General features: G+C 35.4%; 1 protein-coding gene across 1 annotated transcript in view; it reads right to left on the bottom strand.

The window, feature by feature from the left end:
- Positions 1 to 259: 259 nt before the first annotated feature.
- Positions 260 to 16,182, bottom strand: part of SHPRH (SNF2 histone linker PHD RING helicase) — a 47,315-nt gene continuing 31,392 nt past the window's right edge. The window contains exons 19-30 of the mRNA XM_083855987.1: positions 15,844 to 16,017; positions 15,475 to 15,537; positions 14,220 to 14,445; positions 13,217 to 13,360; positions 11,831 to 11,932; positions 10,914 to 10,985; positions 8,980 to 9,168; positions 5,398 to 5,490; positions 4,772 to 4,858; positions 4,148 to 4,326; positions 2,209 to 2,289; positions 260 to 998 (exon numbers count right to left, since the gene is read on the bottom strand). Coding sequence (XP_083712113.1) covers positions 902 to 998; positions 2,209 to 2,289; positions 4,148 to 4,326; positions 4,772 to 4,858; positions 5,398 to 5,490; positions 8,980 to 9,168; positions 10,914 to 10,985; positions 11,831 to 11,932; positions 13,217 to 13,360; positions 14,220 to 14,445; positions 15,475 to 15,537; positions 15,844 to 16,017 — 1,507 coding nt within the window. The 3' untranslated portion in view covers positions 260 to 901. The remainder of the gene's footprint in view (positions 999 to 2,208; positions 2,290 to 4,147; positions 4,327 to 4,771; positions 4,859 to 5,397; positions 5,491 to 8,979; positions 9,169 to 10,913; positions 10,986 to 11,830; positions 11,933 to 13,216; positions 13,361 to 14,219; positions 14,446 to 15,474; positions 15,538 to 15,843; positions 16,018 to 16,182) is intronic.

Genomic DNA, 16,182 nt, shown 5'->3' with positions numbered 1-16,182 from the left:
CTACCACAATTTCATGTGTTTTGTATATTTAGATTGCTGCATCTTTAAGGGGAAGAACTAGACAAAAAGATCAGGATGAGACAATGCCAGAAACACCAAATAATTACGAAGTGATCAGCAGTGTAACCAATTAATTTTTGAAAATTCTGTAGCAAATGCTTTTCTTCTTTTTCAAACAGAACACTAACTTAGTAACAGCTTCAAGTGAAAACATGTACAGAAAGTTCAAATCTTTAACTGATCACCAGACCAACACACATACAAAAAGCATAATTTAATTATCATCTTTTTGCCGTAAGCATTAACAATGAAATATTTAACTGTCAAAAGTTTTTATGAATATCTAAAAGCCTAATACAAATATCCAAACTATTAGTAAACATTTGTAATTTGAAGTGTTAACAATAAGACATTTAATAACTCTGCATTAAATCTAACAAGCCCTTTCTAAAAGAATATTAATTTACAGTCATTCTTTCTAACAACTCTTTGTACAATAAAAAAAATTAGATTTTTCTGCTTCCCTTTCCCACCCAACCACCCACATAGTTTTGCTCTCAGACTGAGCTACTAGCCGATCAAGCTTGATGGTAAAAGTCCTCTCAACCAAAGGTCCAAGATCTCAGTTTTAGCATCCAGCTCAAGTGCTCTTTGGGGAAAAAAAAAAATCCGTGTTTTTGTATAATGTGCAAAGTGCAACTTTTATCCAGTGCCATCAGAAGTGTGTGCTGTTGTGAACATTACCAAAGAATAAATCAGTAAAAATTAAGACTTCTCAATTTCCAATTGCTCTCTTACAGACAAATGTTAGTTGATGTCTACAGGAATGAAGATCAAGTGGATTATCATGGTGCTTACTGGGTCAGGTACTTCCCAATTTTGTTAGGTCAAACCAGTGTTTTTACTCAAGTTCTTCAGTTTCCTCTGTAAATAGTTCAGCCAAATCTGCCACTGTCAACACTGAGGCTTCTGACTGTTTCATGGAAGAGCTTGTGTGGCTGTGGGAAAAAATTGCATGTGGGCATCAGAGAAAGAATCAGTGTAAGTAACAAGCTGTGTGCACTGAAGACAGAGCACACAGTTCAGAGTCAATACCTGCCCAGCTTTGAAGCCCAGCAGGAAAACACACCTTTTGTCTGGGAAAACACATACACTCATCAGCTACTGCTCTTGCACATTCTAAGTAAGATAAAAAGTCCATCTGCTGTCCCCAGCTGTGGTCAACACCAAACACTGCAAAGGCAGCAGAACGTGGGATAATCCGCTTTGACCTCTTAACATTTCAGGGATTCGCTTCGGCTTCCAAGCATGAGGTTTAATATTTCTTTCAAAACATCAGCCCTCATGGGATCATTCAACCACTGTATGTTTATCCAAATTTTATGTGCAAATGTAGTGCTACTTCACAGATGAGGAGAATAAATCATTCTTCAAAAGATAAAACTGAAATCTTTCCTAACTACAGCCAAAGATGTGCATGTGATTTTTAGTTTAATAATCTGTAACAGGCAAAATTTCCTTAAGCTAAGGCCTTCTCCTAGATTTGTCATAGGTATCCCATCTAGCTTAAAGGTACAAACCTCTTACACTGTCTGCATAAGGAATGTAAATAGCACTTTTGGTCCTGCTCCAATCCATCACTGCTTATAGATTTTGGAAAGATAAGTCACATTGAGAACTGCTTTCTGTGCCCACCAGCCTGATGTATGGCTTAACATCTGGGCAATGCTTGCATGGACTGTGAAAGCAAGGAATGTGACACAGCACCATCGGACAAGGTTTATAAGATTAAAAAAATAACAAAAGAAAGAACCCATGTCCTGTGTTAGAGTTTACAACAGATACTGTTGCTCTAGTGGCAGGCTTAGTACTACTCCATCAATTGCAATGTTATCAATGGAAATAGGTAAACTGAAAAGATAAATCGTATCATAATACATAATTTATTACTTGGGCTTTTATGAAATAAAATACAAAAACATAACCAAAATATTTTCCAGAAAATTGAAATACCTTAAGCTGCAAGTTACTGGAACCAGGTTAAAACTTTTGAAGTCTTAAAACTGTTTTGTCAATCAAAACAGTTTGAAGAACAGTTGAACAATTTATAAATAATATATACATTCCTAAACATAATAAAAGTATGGTGGAGAACGAGCTGTTCATATTCAGTGCAGTAATGACATTTTAAAAAAATTCAGCACCTACCTTCTATCTACAGTTTTCAGCATAGTCTGCATTCTCTCTTCTATTGTTGCTTTTATCAGGAACCTATGAACAATCGTAGATCTGAATGTGTTTAAAAAAAAAGAAAGTGCCACTATAAGTAAGCAGAAGTTGTACTGTTACTGCCAAAGTTTATGAACATGTTTGTCTCACACTAATTCTATTAAAAGTGTTGAAAATATGCCTCTGGTTTTTAAGAAATAAATGTTACAAGTGATTAGCAACTTCCATTAACATTTAGGAGTGCTTAGTGCTTCCCTGTAAACACACTTTCACTTTATTGATCACACTCTAAATTAATGTAAACTGTATTAGCTAAAATCCTAATGTAGATACTGGGCAAAGTTCTGCTTTCTGTGTCCTTACTAGAAATATTCCTCTCGAGCCTAAAGAAAAAACGGAGTTTTGCCCACTGGTTATATACAATGCTCATACTTCATTGTCACAAATTACTCCAAGAGATTCCAAGTTCAGTGTGATGGATAATTAAACCTAATACCCAGAGTTTTAATAATATTATTTTTGAAGACAGCAAATTATTACAATTTTTTTTTTTTTAAATAAGTCAGTAACTGTAGTCAGTAAACACTGGTAAAATATAAAACCCAAAATGTCAATAAACATAACACAAAATGAAAACTGCATTTATGATGCATTTTGAAATAAAATTTCAAAAATGAAAGCACTAATTTAGAAAACTGCCAGGCAGGAGAAAGTGAAATGGAAAAAAGTCAGATCCAAAGATAAACATTAAAAAGCACCCTGTGCTCTTGAGTAAGGTAAGAACCCTTGAGAAGGCTTAGATAGTTTTCAGATTTTAGGTTGAAACTTTGGCAGGTAACATTCCACAGAAGAATGCAGGGGAAATACTTCTGGATTCACAGGCAAGGTCTACCCCCAAAAAAAGAGAATTAAGTAAGAAGTTCAGTACGAACTGAACTGGTAATAGTTGCACCAGTGACACTAAACAGAGTATTCCCTAATGCTCAGTGTACTTGGAACACAGCCCTTTTTAAAAATAACCCTTGCTGAAATCTTAATTCTTAAAATTACAGTGTATTCTTGGTGGTTTTATTGCAAGTTTTTTGTCACACCTTTCATGCCAGCATCAGGCAGAATTGCAGTGTGTGCTGTTGCAATCAATCTTTCCTATGCCCTCACAGCTAATTCAAAATTTTTACCAACACACACAAATATCCACCTGTTCATAAACATTCTTTCACATACGTGCTCCTTCATGTCCTCCTCTCTCTTTGCTTTCATTTCCAGAACACAACCCCCACTATTATTATACACTATTGTTATTCCAGAATTGACTGCAGCTATTTTTCTTCTTCATGTACTGGGCTTTAATTTTTTTTTTTTTTCTAAAGTCACAAGATCTTAGGAAAAACACATACATCTCATTTGTTGAGGACAAACTGTCTAAAACCTTTTTAAAGTGTTCAGTACTACTGATGTCAGAGCAACAACACTGAAATAAACAAGAGACAGGCAAACATTAATATCTTCAAAAAGGGGTGAGGGCAGAACTGTGATTTAAAAACTTATCAGTTCTAACAAGAGTGTGCTATAACTTTCTTTCTGAAAAAAAAACCCAACCAAAAAAGCCTCAAAACAAGGAAACAAAAATTCCCCAAGAATTTATGCAGCTCCTAAGAGCTGGAGAATGACCAGTTAAAATGAGCCCCTCAAGGATACTCAGAAAGGCCATGCCTGAACTCAGCCATACATGACATAAATGATGAGTTGCTCAGACCTGCAAAGATAAGACATTTCTGGACATTCCTACAAACAGAACTCCCAAAGTAAAAAGCTAAGGCATCAATGGCACACATAAAATAGGGCAACAGCTGAGCAAGGTTTTTTCAGACCTATCCTGGACCATTTCTAAACCATTGAACACAACAGCAAATCTTACTTCGTCTGGCCAATACGATGTACTCTGCCAATAGCCTGTAGCTCATGTGCTGGATTCAGAATGGGCTCCACCAGCAGAACGTGAGTTGCTTCAATGATGTTGAGTCCATTGGAACCAGTGTGAAGAGGCAGCAGCAAAATATTGATGTTGGGATCGTATTTAAATGCAGACAGATTTTCCTAAAAGGCAAACATCACAGCAGTGTGACAGAAGTTCCTCAGTGAAGACTGTGGGGGACAGGACTATATTTTCAACAAATATATGAGCTAATACAGGCTCCAGAGTGACAACCTTGCAGGTCTGTCATCCCAGAACAGATACATGACAGTCGCAGGAAGGCATGAACTTCTTGCAACACTGATCAGTGTGCTCCATCCTTAAATTTCATGCCAATGCATCTTTCTTAAAAGTGAATGTACTGTTTATCTCAAAATGATTTAAAATAGGACTTTTCAAGATTATAAGTTTTAGAATGAATAAGTTAGAGACCAAAGCTTCGGCCATACAAATTTGCTGCTCTTTTAGTTTCTGAAATGAAGCAAGGAAGTAAAAAGAATCAGATTAACTTCTATGAACTATGATTTCCCCACTGAAAATAATTTAAGAAAAATATCCTTTATGTACCTGAAATTTACTAATTCCATTGATCTGAGAAAAAACCATGTTGTTGTCATACAAAGCTTTTGAAATTATATCCAACACATCTTGCCACTGTAAAAAAAACAAAACAAAACCACACAACACAATAAAAGTAACTCAACATTACAAACAGCAATGACAACTAAAAAATAATAATTAACTTCCCTAACAAAAAGTAAATAGCGTTTCAAAATACTAGCATTTGCATTTAAAAAAAAAAATTGTGTGCTAGAAATCAAATCTTTCACAACTTAAGTAAGACAAGTAATTAGAAAGATCAGCTTGAATAAAAAGAGATTGGTAGCCATTTCAAAAACAGTTTTACAATGTATCAAAAACATCTGGACATCACATTTAAAAATATCTAGAATTTCTACTGCTTTCATACAAATCTAAGTGCTTGCCCTTTAAAGAAACAAGCTTTCATCTGCTGACTACAATCATTATTCTTGTTCCAGTTACAGGACTTGCCCTACAAATCCTCAAAACAATCAAGTGGTTGTACACAGTGATTCAACATTTTGGTAGCTACAATAGTTCCCGAAAATATTATGAACACTTTAAACTCAAAACACACATGCAGAGACAAGACAGAAAATGGTGATTAATACCGTTGAGAAAACTAAGGACTTAGCCCCTGGATCTTTAAATTGAATTCTCTTCAGTGTTCGGACCACAGCTTCCACTTTGGTGGAGTGACTTCCCTTTGAAAAGTCAGAGAAGAGTATTAGAGTAGGATAGTAAAAAACTCCCTCCACATTCATTACCTTATTAAATGATGTCATATGAGGTCTCTTACACATCTTACACAAAGTTAAAAATGACCATCCCTGAGGAAGGCAGGTTAAGTAGCACTGAACTACTTTTAGCTCTCCTTTATAACGCACTGCATTAGGATCAGCAGTGTGTAACAGTGTGTGCAGCACATGGAAGGATGAAGGGCCATGCAGACACACCCTCTAGTGCTGCATGAGGCAAAACACACGGCTTTGGTGCCAAGCAATGCAGTGGCACCAAACATGCCCATTAAGCCTCCTGCAGTTTGACTTCGTGGCACAGTCTTTAGAGAATTTTTGAAATGCACATTAAAATTTCCCTACCTTCACACCTCTTGAAAACGGACTGAGAAAGAAACCTACCTGAATGCTATTGATGTTGCTTTTGTTTCTCATTCTGGCAACATCAAACTTACGTATGGTACTATGAAGCTTTAACTATATTTAAAACAGCAAGAATTGTAAATATAATTAATTTTTGAATGATGGTGAGCTGCAATGAAAATATCTTTCTATTCTGCATTCAGAAGTATTTCAGTGTTTAACGAATACCAAAACCTTATTCTACTTTTTGTCAATTTTGATTTATGTACTCTTCCTTTTCCCCTTAGGTCAGCAAGAGGATACAATGAGATGCAATTCTTTTTACATCTCCTTCAGTATGTACTTTATATTACAGCAATTTTACCTAATGCATTTTTTTAAAGAAGCCTTTACTTTCTTACTAGTTCCTACACACATAGTAATTTCAAGCTGTTCTAGACTGAGCAGGACAAATATTGTTTTATTTCTGTCTGCACCTGTCTTTTGAACATTGAATTAACTATGTTGGCTCACTACAATGACAGATCAAATTTACTGAAGTCATGCCATTTGCAGAATTGGCTGGGAAGGATTGTCAGCAGTCTCAGCATAATCTGGGAACCAATGCTGGGCTGCTTGTTCACTTACAGGCAGCTAACATGTAAAAGACTTCCTGCAGACTGTTTTACCAAAGGCTGCAGTAAGCAGTGCCATTTTAATACCCAGGGTCCTCCACAGTGATTCCAACTCTGCAATGTCACAGACATAGAAATTAACCAGCTTTCTTCCACGTCATTTCTGTTGCACCTGGTAGACAGTGACTGTCCATATGACTGTTTGCGAAGTCAGATGGACAATTAGAATAGACCTGTGTTGGTAGGTGTTCTGATTGGAAAGGATGACACATTTGCAGCCTTATGGCTGCTGCCTGCCAATCATAAACACCTACAGTTAGGAGATCCAAGACTAGCTTTTAGAACTTCCTCCATAATTCCAGGGTCACTTATGTGCTTTTCCAATACCATTCATCTCTGATTCAGTGATGACAATGCTGGTTAATCTGTTCTAATTGTTTTTTCCTCAGGAACTGATTTTAGACCTTATCATAGGTTCTATTTTCCCCTGCTATAAAAGACAGCAGCTTTAGCCACTGCTGTTGATTCTTCCACCCTTCAGATTACTGTGACTCAGGTGTCACAAAGGTGACTTCGTACAAGATCAGTAAGGGGAACTATGGTGCAGAAAAGAACAGCACAATGCTCAAAGTGGTGACAGTCTTTTCGCTCTATTTTTAAACAAGGTTAACTGTAAGGTTCTTCATCCCTTTGACTACATTATGTTTAACTATATTGGACTTACTGAACTTACAAGTGACTAACACTTTGGCTCATAGCACACAAAAAGATTTCAATTTTGTTCTCTATGAAGAGATGAAACTGACAGAAGTATACTTGTTTTTCAGTCTGTCTAAAAAATGATACCCTACTCCTTACCCCTACACCATGAGTCTGTCATTTTGTTGAATATTCAGATGACTATTTATAAAGAAATTGGCTAGTTCAAATGAATTATGGAACAGTTAACATTAGAACCAAAACTACCCTCTAACAAACAACTTCTGTCTCAGATGACAGGCTGGCAACACCCACTGTGATACTGACCAGACACAGGAAGCTTTTACAAAACCAAAACATGCAGGGATGCCAGTAATCTCTCTCTCAGTATAAAATGCTTCCATTTACAATAGTCCTTCTGCATCTAAGGCATTACCTTAAGATGGTTAGTGTTGGTACAATAAAGAGTAAGATAGAAAGGAAGAAAGGTAGTGAATACTTTTATAGACTGGAAGGATTGAGAAAGATCAGATTAAAATATAAACACTGAATAAATCACACTATTTTCAGATCTATCCTGAAAGATACTAATCTTAACATCAGTTTTCTACAGAACCATAGTAAGTTTGTTATCTTTGTTAACTGTCCTTTAGAGCAATACGAGGTAGAAATTTTCATTTTTATCTGTGTTGCTTGTTTAGAGAGTAAATACAGTGAAGTTACAGTGTAAATTTTTAAACTTTCATGAATGAGGAATGAGCTTTGCTCAAGCAAATTCACACAGAATTCACATTTTTACCTTACTTTTTTCAAAGTTTTTTGATGCAGAAATACTTCAAGAAAACACTACAGCTCTTTATACAGGACAGCAGATGACATGTTATTTCAGCGTCTTATTTATGAAATTTGGTTATTCTAGTTATTTTTTAATGTAATTTATGAAACATATTTGAATTTTTTTTAGAAACAGGATGATATTTCTAAACTCTATATGGAATTAATATGTAAAAAGCCCTGCATGAAGTGATGTTCTAAGAAGTAGCACTTGAAAAACACAGCCTATTTACTCCCCCTGGTGCCACATACTGTCAACTACATTAACAATTCGAGTTAGGAATCATCTACTTATAAAATGGGATTTCATTTGTCCAGGAAGGTTGAAATAACTACTGTGAATGTGGTAGTATTGTCTTCAATACAGCAACCCTAGTCATTGTGCAAGGTTCAAGGAGACTTGAACAGATATCATGGAAGTCTGTCAGCACAACTAGTTATTATTTTTAACTATACTAATCTGATCAAAATTATGACAAGTTATGTCCAGCTGTATCATATTTTAATGAAAGACAGGAGTATCATCTAGACCAAAGTATTATCAATGTATTTTATCTTTGCATTTTAGCCCAGAATCCTCTGTTTTTTCCCAAAACTGCAATAAACACAGATTTTTTTGTTTCTACAACATTCTACAAGACAATCGTGCAGAGCAAACATAGTTATGTACTACATGTGTGTCAGTACTGCTAAAGACTCATGGAGATACTGTCTCTTCAACTCAATGAAAAGCCTCCATTAGTAAAAAAAGCAGGTTCAACAGAGCAATCAGGACTGAATTCCTACACATTTGTGTCTAGAGGTTTTGTCATTAATTTATAAATTAGGACAATTCATAAAACTGCACTATATAGTACACTTGTCTTCCTAAATGCAGTATGCTATGAAACACAACAAATAAGCACTGCTGAAAGTTTGGGCCACGGAGTGCCTGCAAACAACTCACCTTTACAGGAATATCATCCTCCTGATTTGCAGCTTCTGCAGTGAAGACGTAAGATATTTCCTTATGAGATGTTGTCTGCCTGCAAATGGCACATTTGATGGAGCTGCGGCGGGTGCCGATGCTGTACTGCTGGATGATGATGGCTATGCACTCATTACAGAAACAGTGTCCACACGTCAGCACTGCCCACTATGCAGGAAACAAAAAAACCCAAACACAACACAGTTTCAGTTTTGGACAGTGTACTAATCTATGGTGAATTACGTTTTCATAGAGAAATTATGTTATTTTCATGATACTCATCAGATTAAAGACGAATTTTAAAGTCGTTGCACTTTGGCTGCTAAAAATCCTGAATTTCAAAATTTTCCAGCAGAGACATTCATGATCTAAAGGAATTCTCTGCATTTATTGTTCATTGTTTACATTTCCTCAGTTTTTGAACCTCAGGAAAGACATTACAATCTTTCATTTCTATAAAAGATGATTCTTAATGCCTTACATGTAAACACAGAGTAAGTATTTATGTAATTTTTTAAAAATTACAAAAGTGTTTTTTTGCCTTCTATAAAATTCTTTACCTGTGCATTCATACTAGATTGACCTTGTTTAACAAGTGATAGAAAAAACACTTTAGTTTTTCCTTACTGGTAAGTCCTAGACAACATCTTTGCTCTTACACAGTGTCTTAATCTCTTTTTTGACAGCATGCATGTGAAACAGAAGATTGCATTGCAGAAGCTGTTCTCCCCTTATGAGCCTAGAGCATCTACATGTCAGCCAGAACCTTCCATAATAGAGAAGCAACGTGTAGACCAGTAGTTTTGAAATTCCAAATAGTATCTTTTGTCTGTTCTTTAGGCCATTCCAAGAGGAAAAACTAAGTTTTCATGGGACCAAGTCGAAAAGGAATTGACTGAACCACTGATTATCAAGCAGAAGGTCTTTTAGGCTTTGTAAAGTTTTTTCAATTGTGCAGAAACAGGATGCAAAGTACTTTGAAAGTTCTTTGCAACATGAAAGCTCCTATCATCTAAAGCAGGAGTCTCGCTGTTAAGCAAAGATAAAGAAAGTTAAGAGATTATTTTCTCTTTCAGTGAGCTCCCTCCAACTCTGAGATAAAGAATAATGGCAGTTAACAGGACTAACAGCTGTCCTCTGTAAAAACCTGTATTACCCTTGAAAGAAGAGCACAGAGGGGATTTTGGAAACATGGCAGGACAGCAGTTCATGCTTATGCATGTCTATAATGCAATGAGAAGCTAAACCTCCTTAAAATAGCTACCCTAAAAGAAAGAGACAATTTAATTTGACCATATAGGAGTCCTTTCATGTTTTTCCCCTAATGCACAGCAAGTCAAGTTTAAACTATGGTTTTGTACTTTATGATATAAATTAAGTCTCACTTAAATTTCAGCTCCTGCAGTTCAGCAGGGAAGTGGTGGAGAAAGAAATCCACATTGCCAGTATTTATTCTATTGGATTTTGCTACTGTTTGCACATGCAATATTGTTTTCTTTAGAAGAAAACTTCTTTCCTCTATAGAAGAAAAAAATACCACCAATAAGAACAATTACAGTAAAACACAATAGTAGGCAATAGAAGATTACCTACTTCTTCTTTCTGTTACCTTATAAATAAGAAATAAATCTTTCTGCCAAAAATATAACTTCTGAGTTATAAAACAATCATGAACACACATTTTTGGAACATTTAAGCACTGATGTCAAACGCTAGAAGAAGTAGAAGTGCTTGCATCTGAGAAAGATGTTATTTAGGGGAGAGGCTGGTTGGAACATTACAGGAAACAGCTCATTTTTCCCTGTTTCATTACAACATCCATTTAAAAACAGATCTTGACAATTTGACACACAACTCTCTCAGCTCTAGTTAAAGACGTTCTAAAACTAAAACCTGCTGAAGAACTATCTTACCTGCATTCCCAGTTGACGTGCACAGATTGGACATGGTTCTGGGTTAACTCCTCCAGTAGTTTTATCCTGAGACTATAAATTAGGAAAAAAAAAAGTATAAGTTTTGTGTTTTGTTATTCTATATTTAAAACAAGCTTCTAGAAAAAATGAATAATGAGGCCCTTAAAAGAAACCAAATCAAACCAAAACACTATGAGCAAGTTAAAAACACTTCCATGTACTCAAGTCCATCTTGAGGAGTTAAAAAAATAAGTTACTTATGGTAAGCAAAAGGAGCACTTTTCATTCTGCATTCTTTCAAATGGCATCTGCAGCTCTATAACAGCTCTGAAAAATCCTGGTAAAATAAAAGCTTCAAACAAGAAACTCTGCATATTTTCTATCAGCTTCACATTGTTGCAAAACCACTTAAATTTTGCTTAACTACGCTTACCTGAACATAAATGCACTTACTCAAACACTATGATTAAAATAACATAATACATGGAGGTTGTCTGTTTTGGGTTTTTTTTGGTTTTGATTTTTTAAAACATTTACTTCAACTCCAGACGTGATTATTATTCTGTTTCGGGTAAGCTCTTTGTAAAATACCAAAGGTATGGCAGAGACATACATAATTTTATAAGGCTTCTACTAAACATGACCCAGTTAGTTTTAATAAAAACTCTAAGCATTAAAACTAGTTTATAGTTTAATAAGCATGTAATTAAGCAAGTAACTAAAATATATAATGCAATAAATAATTTTATGAACATACAAAGAACAGCACATGGAATTTGAAAATATAATGAATCTTCACAGAAAATACAATTTCTTTAAGATAGAAGTTTTAAATAAAAATAATGGTTGGTTTCTTTCCTTCCATAGCTAAACAGACTACATCACGTAGGTAAAGACTAAGGAACTATTAATCTTACTTTCTCCAGATTAGTGAGGTACAGAAGTTGTCCTAATTTCTTTTGAAGCTGTGATTTGGCAACTGCTTTGTCATTCAGAAGTTTCACTCGATTTTGCTCTACCTATGAAACAACATTAAATATGTGTTTAAAAAAGGGAAAAAAAGTTAAGTTTTACAATAAGGCTTAAACTACATTTTTTGTGAAATTCAGCTGAGTAATTTAATGGCAACAAATAGAAAAGCAGCTTATGCTGGCAATTTAAGATGTGCTTCTCCCCAAGCAAAATTGATCATCTATTCCTTTTCTGTACCCAGTATGAATACAGCACTGTGAAGGGGATTAGATGCAGAAGGTACACAAAATTGGTTTTTAGTGTTTTATTTACATTATTGGTTCTTTACAGAAGCAAAATTAACTTATAATAATCTAATTTTTTGGAAGTTTCTTTTGAACTTTATTCAAGTTCTCAACTATTTCCTTATGATTGTGTATATTTATACTAGAATCAACTGCTGGTTCCAAAAGCAATGTGTAAGAGTCAATTATTTTCTCTGTATTTCTTAGAAATTTTCAGTTTTGATTTAACCTATACAAAGACAGAAACACCAAGCTGACTTTTTTTTAGATTAATTACAGCTGATAGTGGAGAAGTGTAATACTGCAGAAGAGGCAGGCACCTGAAGGATGAAGGCCAAAATAATGGGTGTTTCTTTTATGGCTGCATATACATGCATAAATCTTAAGACTTTATTAGGCGATTTTTAAGCAAAGTGCTCCTTTTTAAAAATTGTTTTAACACAGAGATGAAATTTATTTCCCTATAGAAAGAAGTAGTTTTATCTAACTCAATCCCGCAGAAAAAGGCAGAAAATGTGTCTTTAGAAAATATATTTTTATTGGTGCAAAAATTAAAATAAAGAGGTTAAATCAACACAGCATTTTCTCTACCATCAATAACAGAGTCGGGGGTAGCTCAGACATTTCAAAATACCGAAAAAAAAAAGATTGTTCTTTGAGGTGCTCACTTCTGTTTTATATAGGTGTTTGTGGAAAGTATCAATATGGGTAATGAATCAGGTCAACTTAATTTTCCACCAGCTTAGAAAGCTGGGCAATTGTAGAGAAAGGATGGAAGTTGTTGCTGCTGAAAGGACAGCAGTCTTTGGTAAACATGCCACTCTGACAGAAGGCTAACAAAAATATATCAAAGTAACAGTTACAAGCTCAAAATGGCCAATGTACTTAATGTAGAAATAGGTAAGAATTCTATACTCCACCAAGCCTGTCTGAAACGAAAACAGGGAAACATTATAGACATTACACATAGATCCAGATGCAGATTTTATTTTTGTAGGAGGTAGGTTCCTCCAAAAAGAAGCCATTCTTTCCTGCCCAGTACTCTACCTCGTGTGGTTCTATAATGTAGAGCACTGGTGGATTTGGTTTTGGCTCATCAGGGTGACGAACTCTCAGCCGTTCTGTCGCCATTGCCAGTTCATCAATAGCAGACACGTGATCCCTAAGGACCATCCAATACTCGTGAAGTAACTGGAAGGAAACCCCAAATAAATGAACAGCAGAACTGAATTGGGTTACACTTATATACTTGTGCCATACAATGTAAAAAAAAAACAACGTGAGAATCTTTTTGGAGGAAGAGATAGTATTTTTTTACAGCATTCAGCCACAACAACAACTAATTATAAAGGAAAACAAGCAGTATAGACATTATTTTGCCTCCTCTCTTTTCCAGCCTCTCTGTATAAACAACTATTAATAGCTGTCTCTCATTTCTTCTACAACTACTAGTATTACAATTCAGGAACAAAATGCCTTGCAAAACAAAACAAAACAAAAACCCTGCTGAATAAAAAAAGAGTTATTTGACAGAGTATCATCCTTGTAACCCAGTGTATAGTAGAGTAGTACAGACCACTGAATCAGTGTTTCCAAGTCACAACAGATGGAATCATAACACTGTCTCCATTCTCATTGGCATATTAGTCCCATCTTTTGTTTCCTAACATAAATGCACATGAAAAAACTGTTCCTTCTTCACAAGACTTAAGGTGAACTGAATTACAGAATGAACCAGTGTTGGATTTACTGAGTCTTGCTACATTCTGATTCAAGTAAACAGATGAACATGTTTAATTACATCTTTATACTGTCTTAGCAGATGCAATTACATTGCTTAGTAATTTAATTAGTAGCCAGTATAGCTTTTATAAACTCTTAAATCATATATAAATAATTTAAAATAAATTCCTGTAATAAGCACTGTGGAAAAGGTTGGTGTAGGCAAAGCCTAATTTCAGGAATATGACTTAGATGTGCTAATATTCAGCTGCAATTTTTTTATAATGAATTAAACACAACTGTTTGATCACCATGTAATTTACTGTACCTTATATTCCTTTTTCCATGCTTCAAAGAGTTCCAGGAATACGCTCCCTTCTTCAGTTATCCTAGCATCCATTCGGTGAGCTTTGGCGAAGGAGAGAAGAGCTTTCAAGGCACGCTCAGTTTCACTGGTTGCCCAGAGCCCTCTGCTTGTGGTGGGCAAACGGTCATCGACGAGCCCTTCTTGGTCTTCTATCATCTCCTCAAATATTGCCATTTGGCCTTTAACACTTCAAAACAAACCAAACACAGAACTGAGCACTGATTTTGTACTTCCACATCCATCCATACTTATTCATCATCTATTTCAGCCTTCGAATATATGATTAAAGGATAATGCAAACCAAGCAAATATAAACAGCTGTTTTATTACCTAATCAAGAGCTTGCTTTGAACACAGTGACCTCAGTACCAATCCTCAGGCCATTTTGTCAGCTCAAAATCTTCAATAGCTTTTGGAGAGGCTTATACATCTAAATCCTCTTTTGGTAGTCATTAATGCCACATTCATTAAAAAAATAAATTATTACTTTATTTATAAGCAAGAACTACTGTTAAACTCTGATGCAAAATTTGCTGTGTACTGTGCACTGTGAAAGAACAGAACAGCTTCCCAGTTCTCTCCTTGACAAATAATGCTAATTTAGAAATACATCTATTCTTCCTGATTCTAGCCATCATGAGGCAACAGAATTCCCACTGGTAAAGACTTATCAAATGTTTTCTTAGTAACCTTAAGACTTTTTAATCCAATTTTGACACTGAGGGATATGAGAGAGAGAAGTCCAAGAGAAAAAGCATGCAGAGCTGTCATCTATGTCACTCAGTACTGCCCACTATGCATACTTCTCTGACACTCCATGCTGGTGTCACCTGTCTTTCAGCTTCATCCTGTCTGATATCTCTCACTGCAACATTGAATGAGGGTGGTATTATACCACTTGCAGCTGGACTGCAAATAAATATTTGCACAAATAGGAACACGTGTTAAACTAGCATACTTGTATTTCTACACACACTTTCTGAACATGCCACCACTTCATTTCAAATGTATGATCACATTACAGTGGCTTGAGAGAAAGTGGCATGTATTCATTCCTTGGACACCATTTCTTCAAATGAAATTTACATGGAAAATTAAACTCAACAGAACTGCTATCAAAGCCATCAGCAAGAAGTTGCTGTCATTTCAGAAAACATAAACCAATCCAACTTTCACTTTTTCTAACAGTGAGAAAATTCTAAAGTTATGAACTTACCTATGCATAAAGAGCTTTGACTCATATTCTGTGAACAATTCGTCGGCCTTACAAAAGACACAGCTGCAATACAGAAAATTGAAAATAGATGCACTCAATTTCATCAGAAACCAAATTATCATAAGCCCTTATTCCAACATATAAAACTACACAAAATTCGTAAAAAAGAACAAAATAACAATCATACGTACACTAATACAGCTGACCCTAGAAGATTTTATAAAAATAAAACCAAAGATCATGATTCCAACAAATGGATCTGTGATATCTATGTACATACAGCTCCTGAGTACATAATAAAGACTTCAATATGTTATTTCAAATAAAGGAAAATATATCTAGGGTATATTTTCTGTTTTCAAGACCTACTTGTTAAGTGGCAGTCTAACAGGTCGCAAATGGCAGATAGTGGCAGCCTCAATAACCTGCTTAGAAGGAGGCCCTTCTAAGTTTTTCACTGCTTCTCTTACAATCTTCTGGAACTTCTTCAATTCATCCAGCTGGGTTGTGAGTAGGTATTGAAGGCCTCTGCAGTCACGGAATCTGATTTAAAGAAAAAGGGAAATTACTGTACACCAAGACACAAAATCCAAACTTGATTCAGTATTTTAAAGTAGAAGAGAAGTAGCTAAATAACAATCTAGGGCAACATACAAAGTTGGTACCACAAGCAAATGCTTACTACTACTACATGCAAATGCTGCCAGA

Source organism: Zosterops lateralis (assembly GCF_965231275.1).
Source record: "Zosterops lateralis genome assembly, chromosome: 3".
Classification (NCBI taxonomy): Eukaryota; Metazoa; Chordata; class Aves; order Passeriformes; family Zosteropidae; genus Zosterops; species Zosterops lateralis.
Note: the sequence above shows the minus strand (reverse complement) of the source record. Positions and strands in the feature narration are given on the sequence as shown.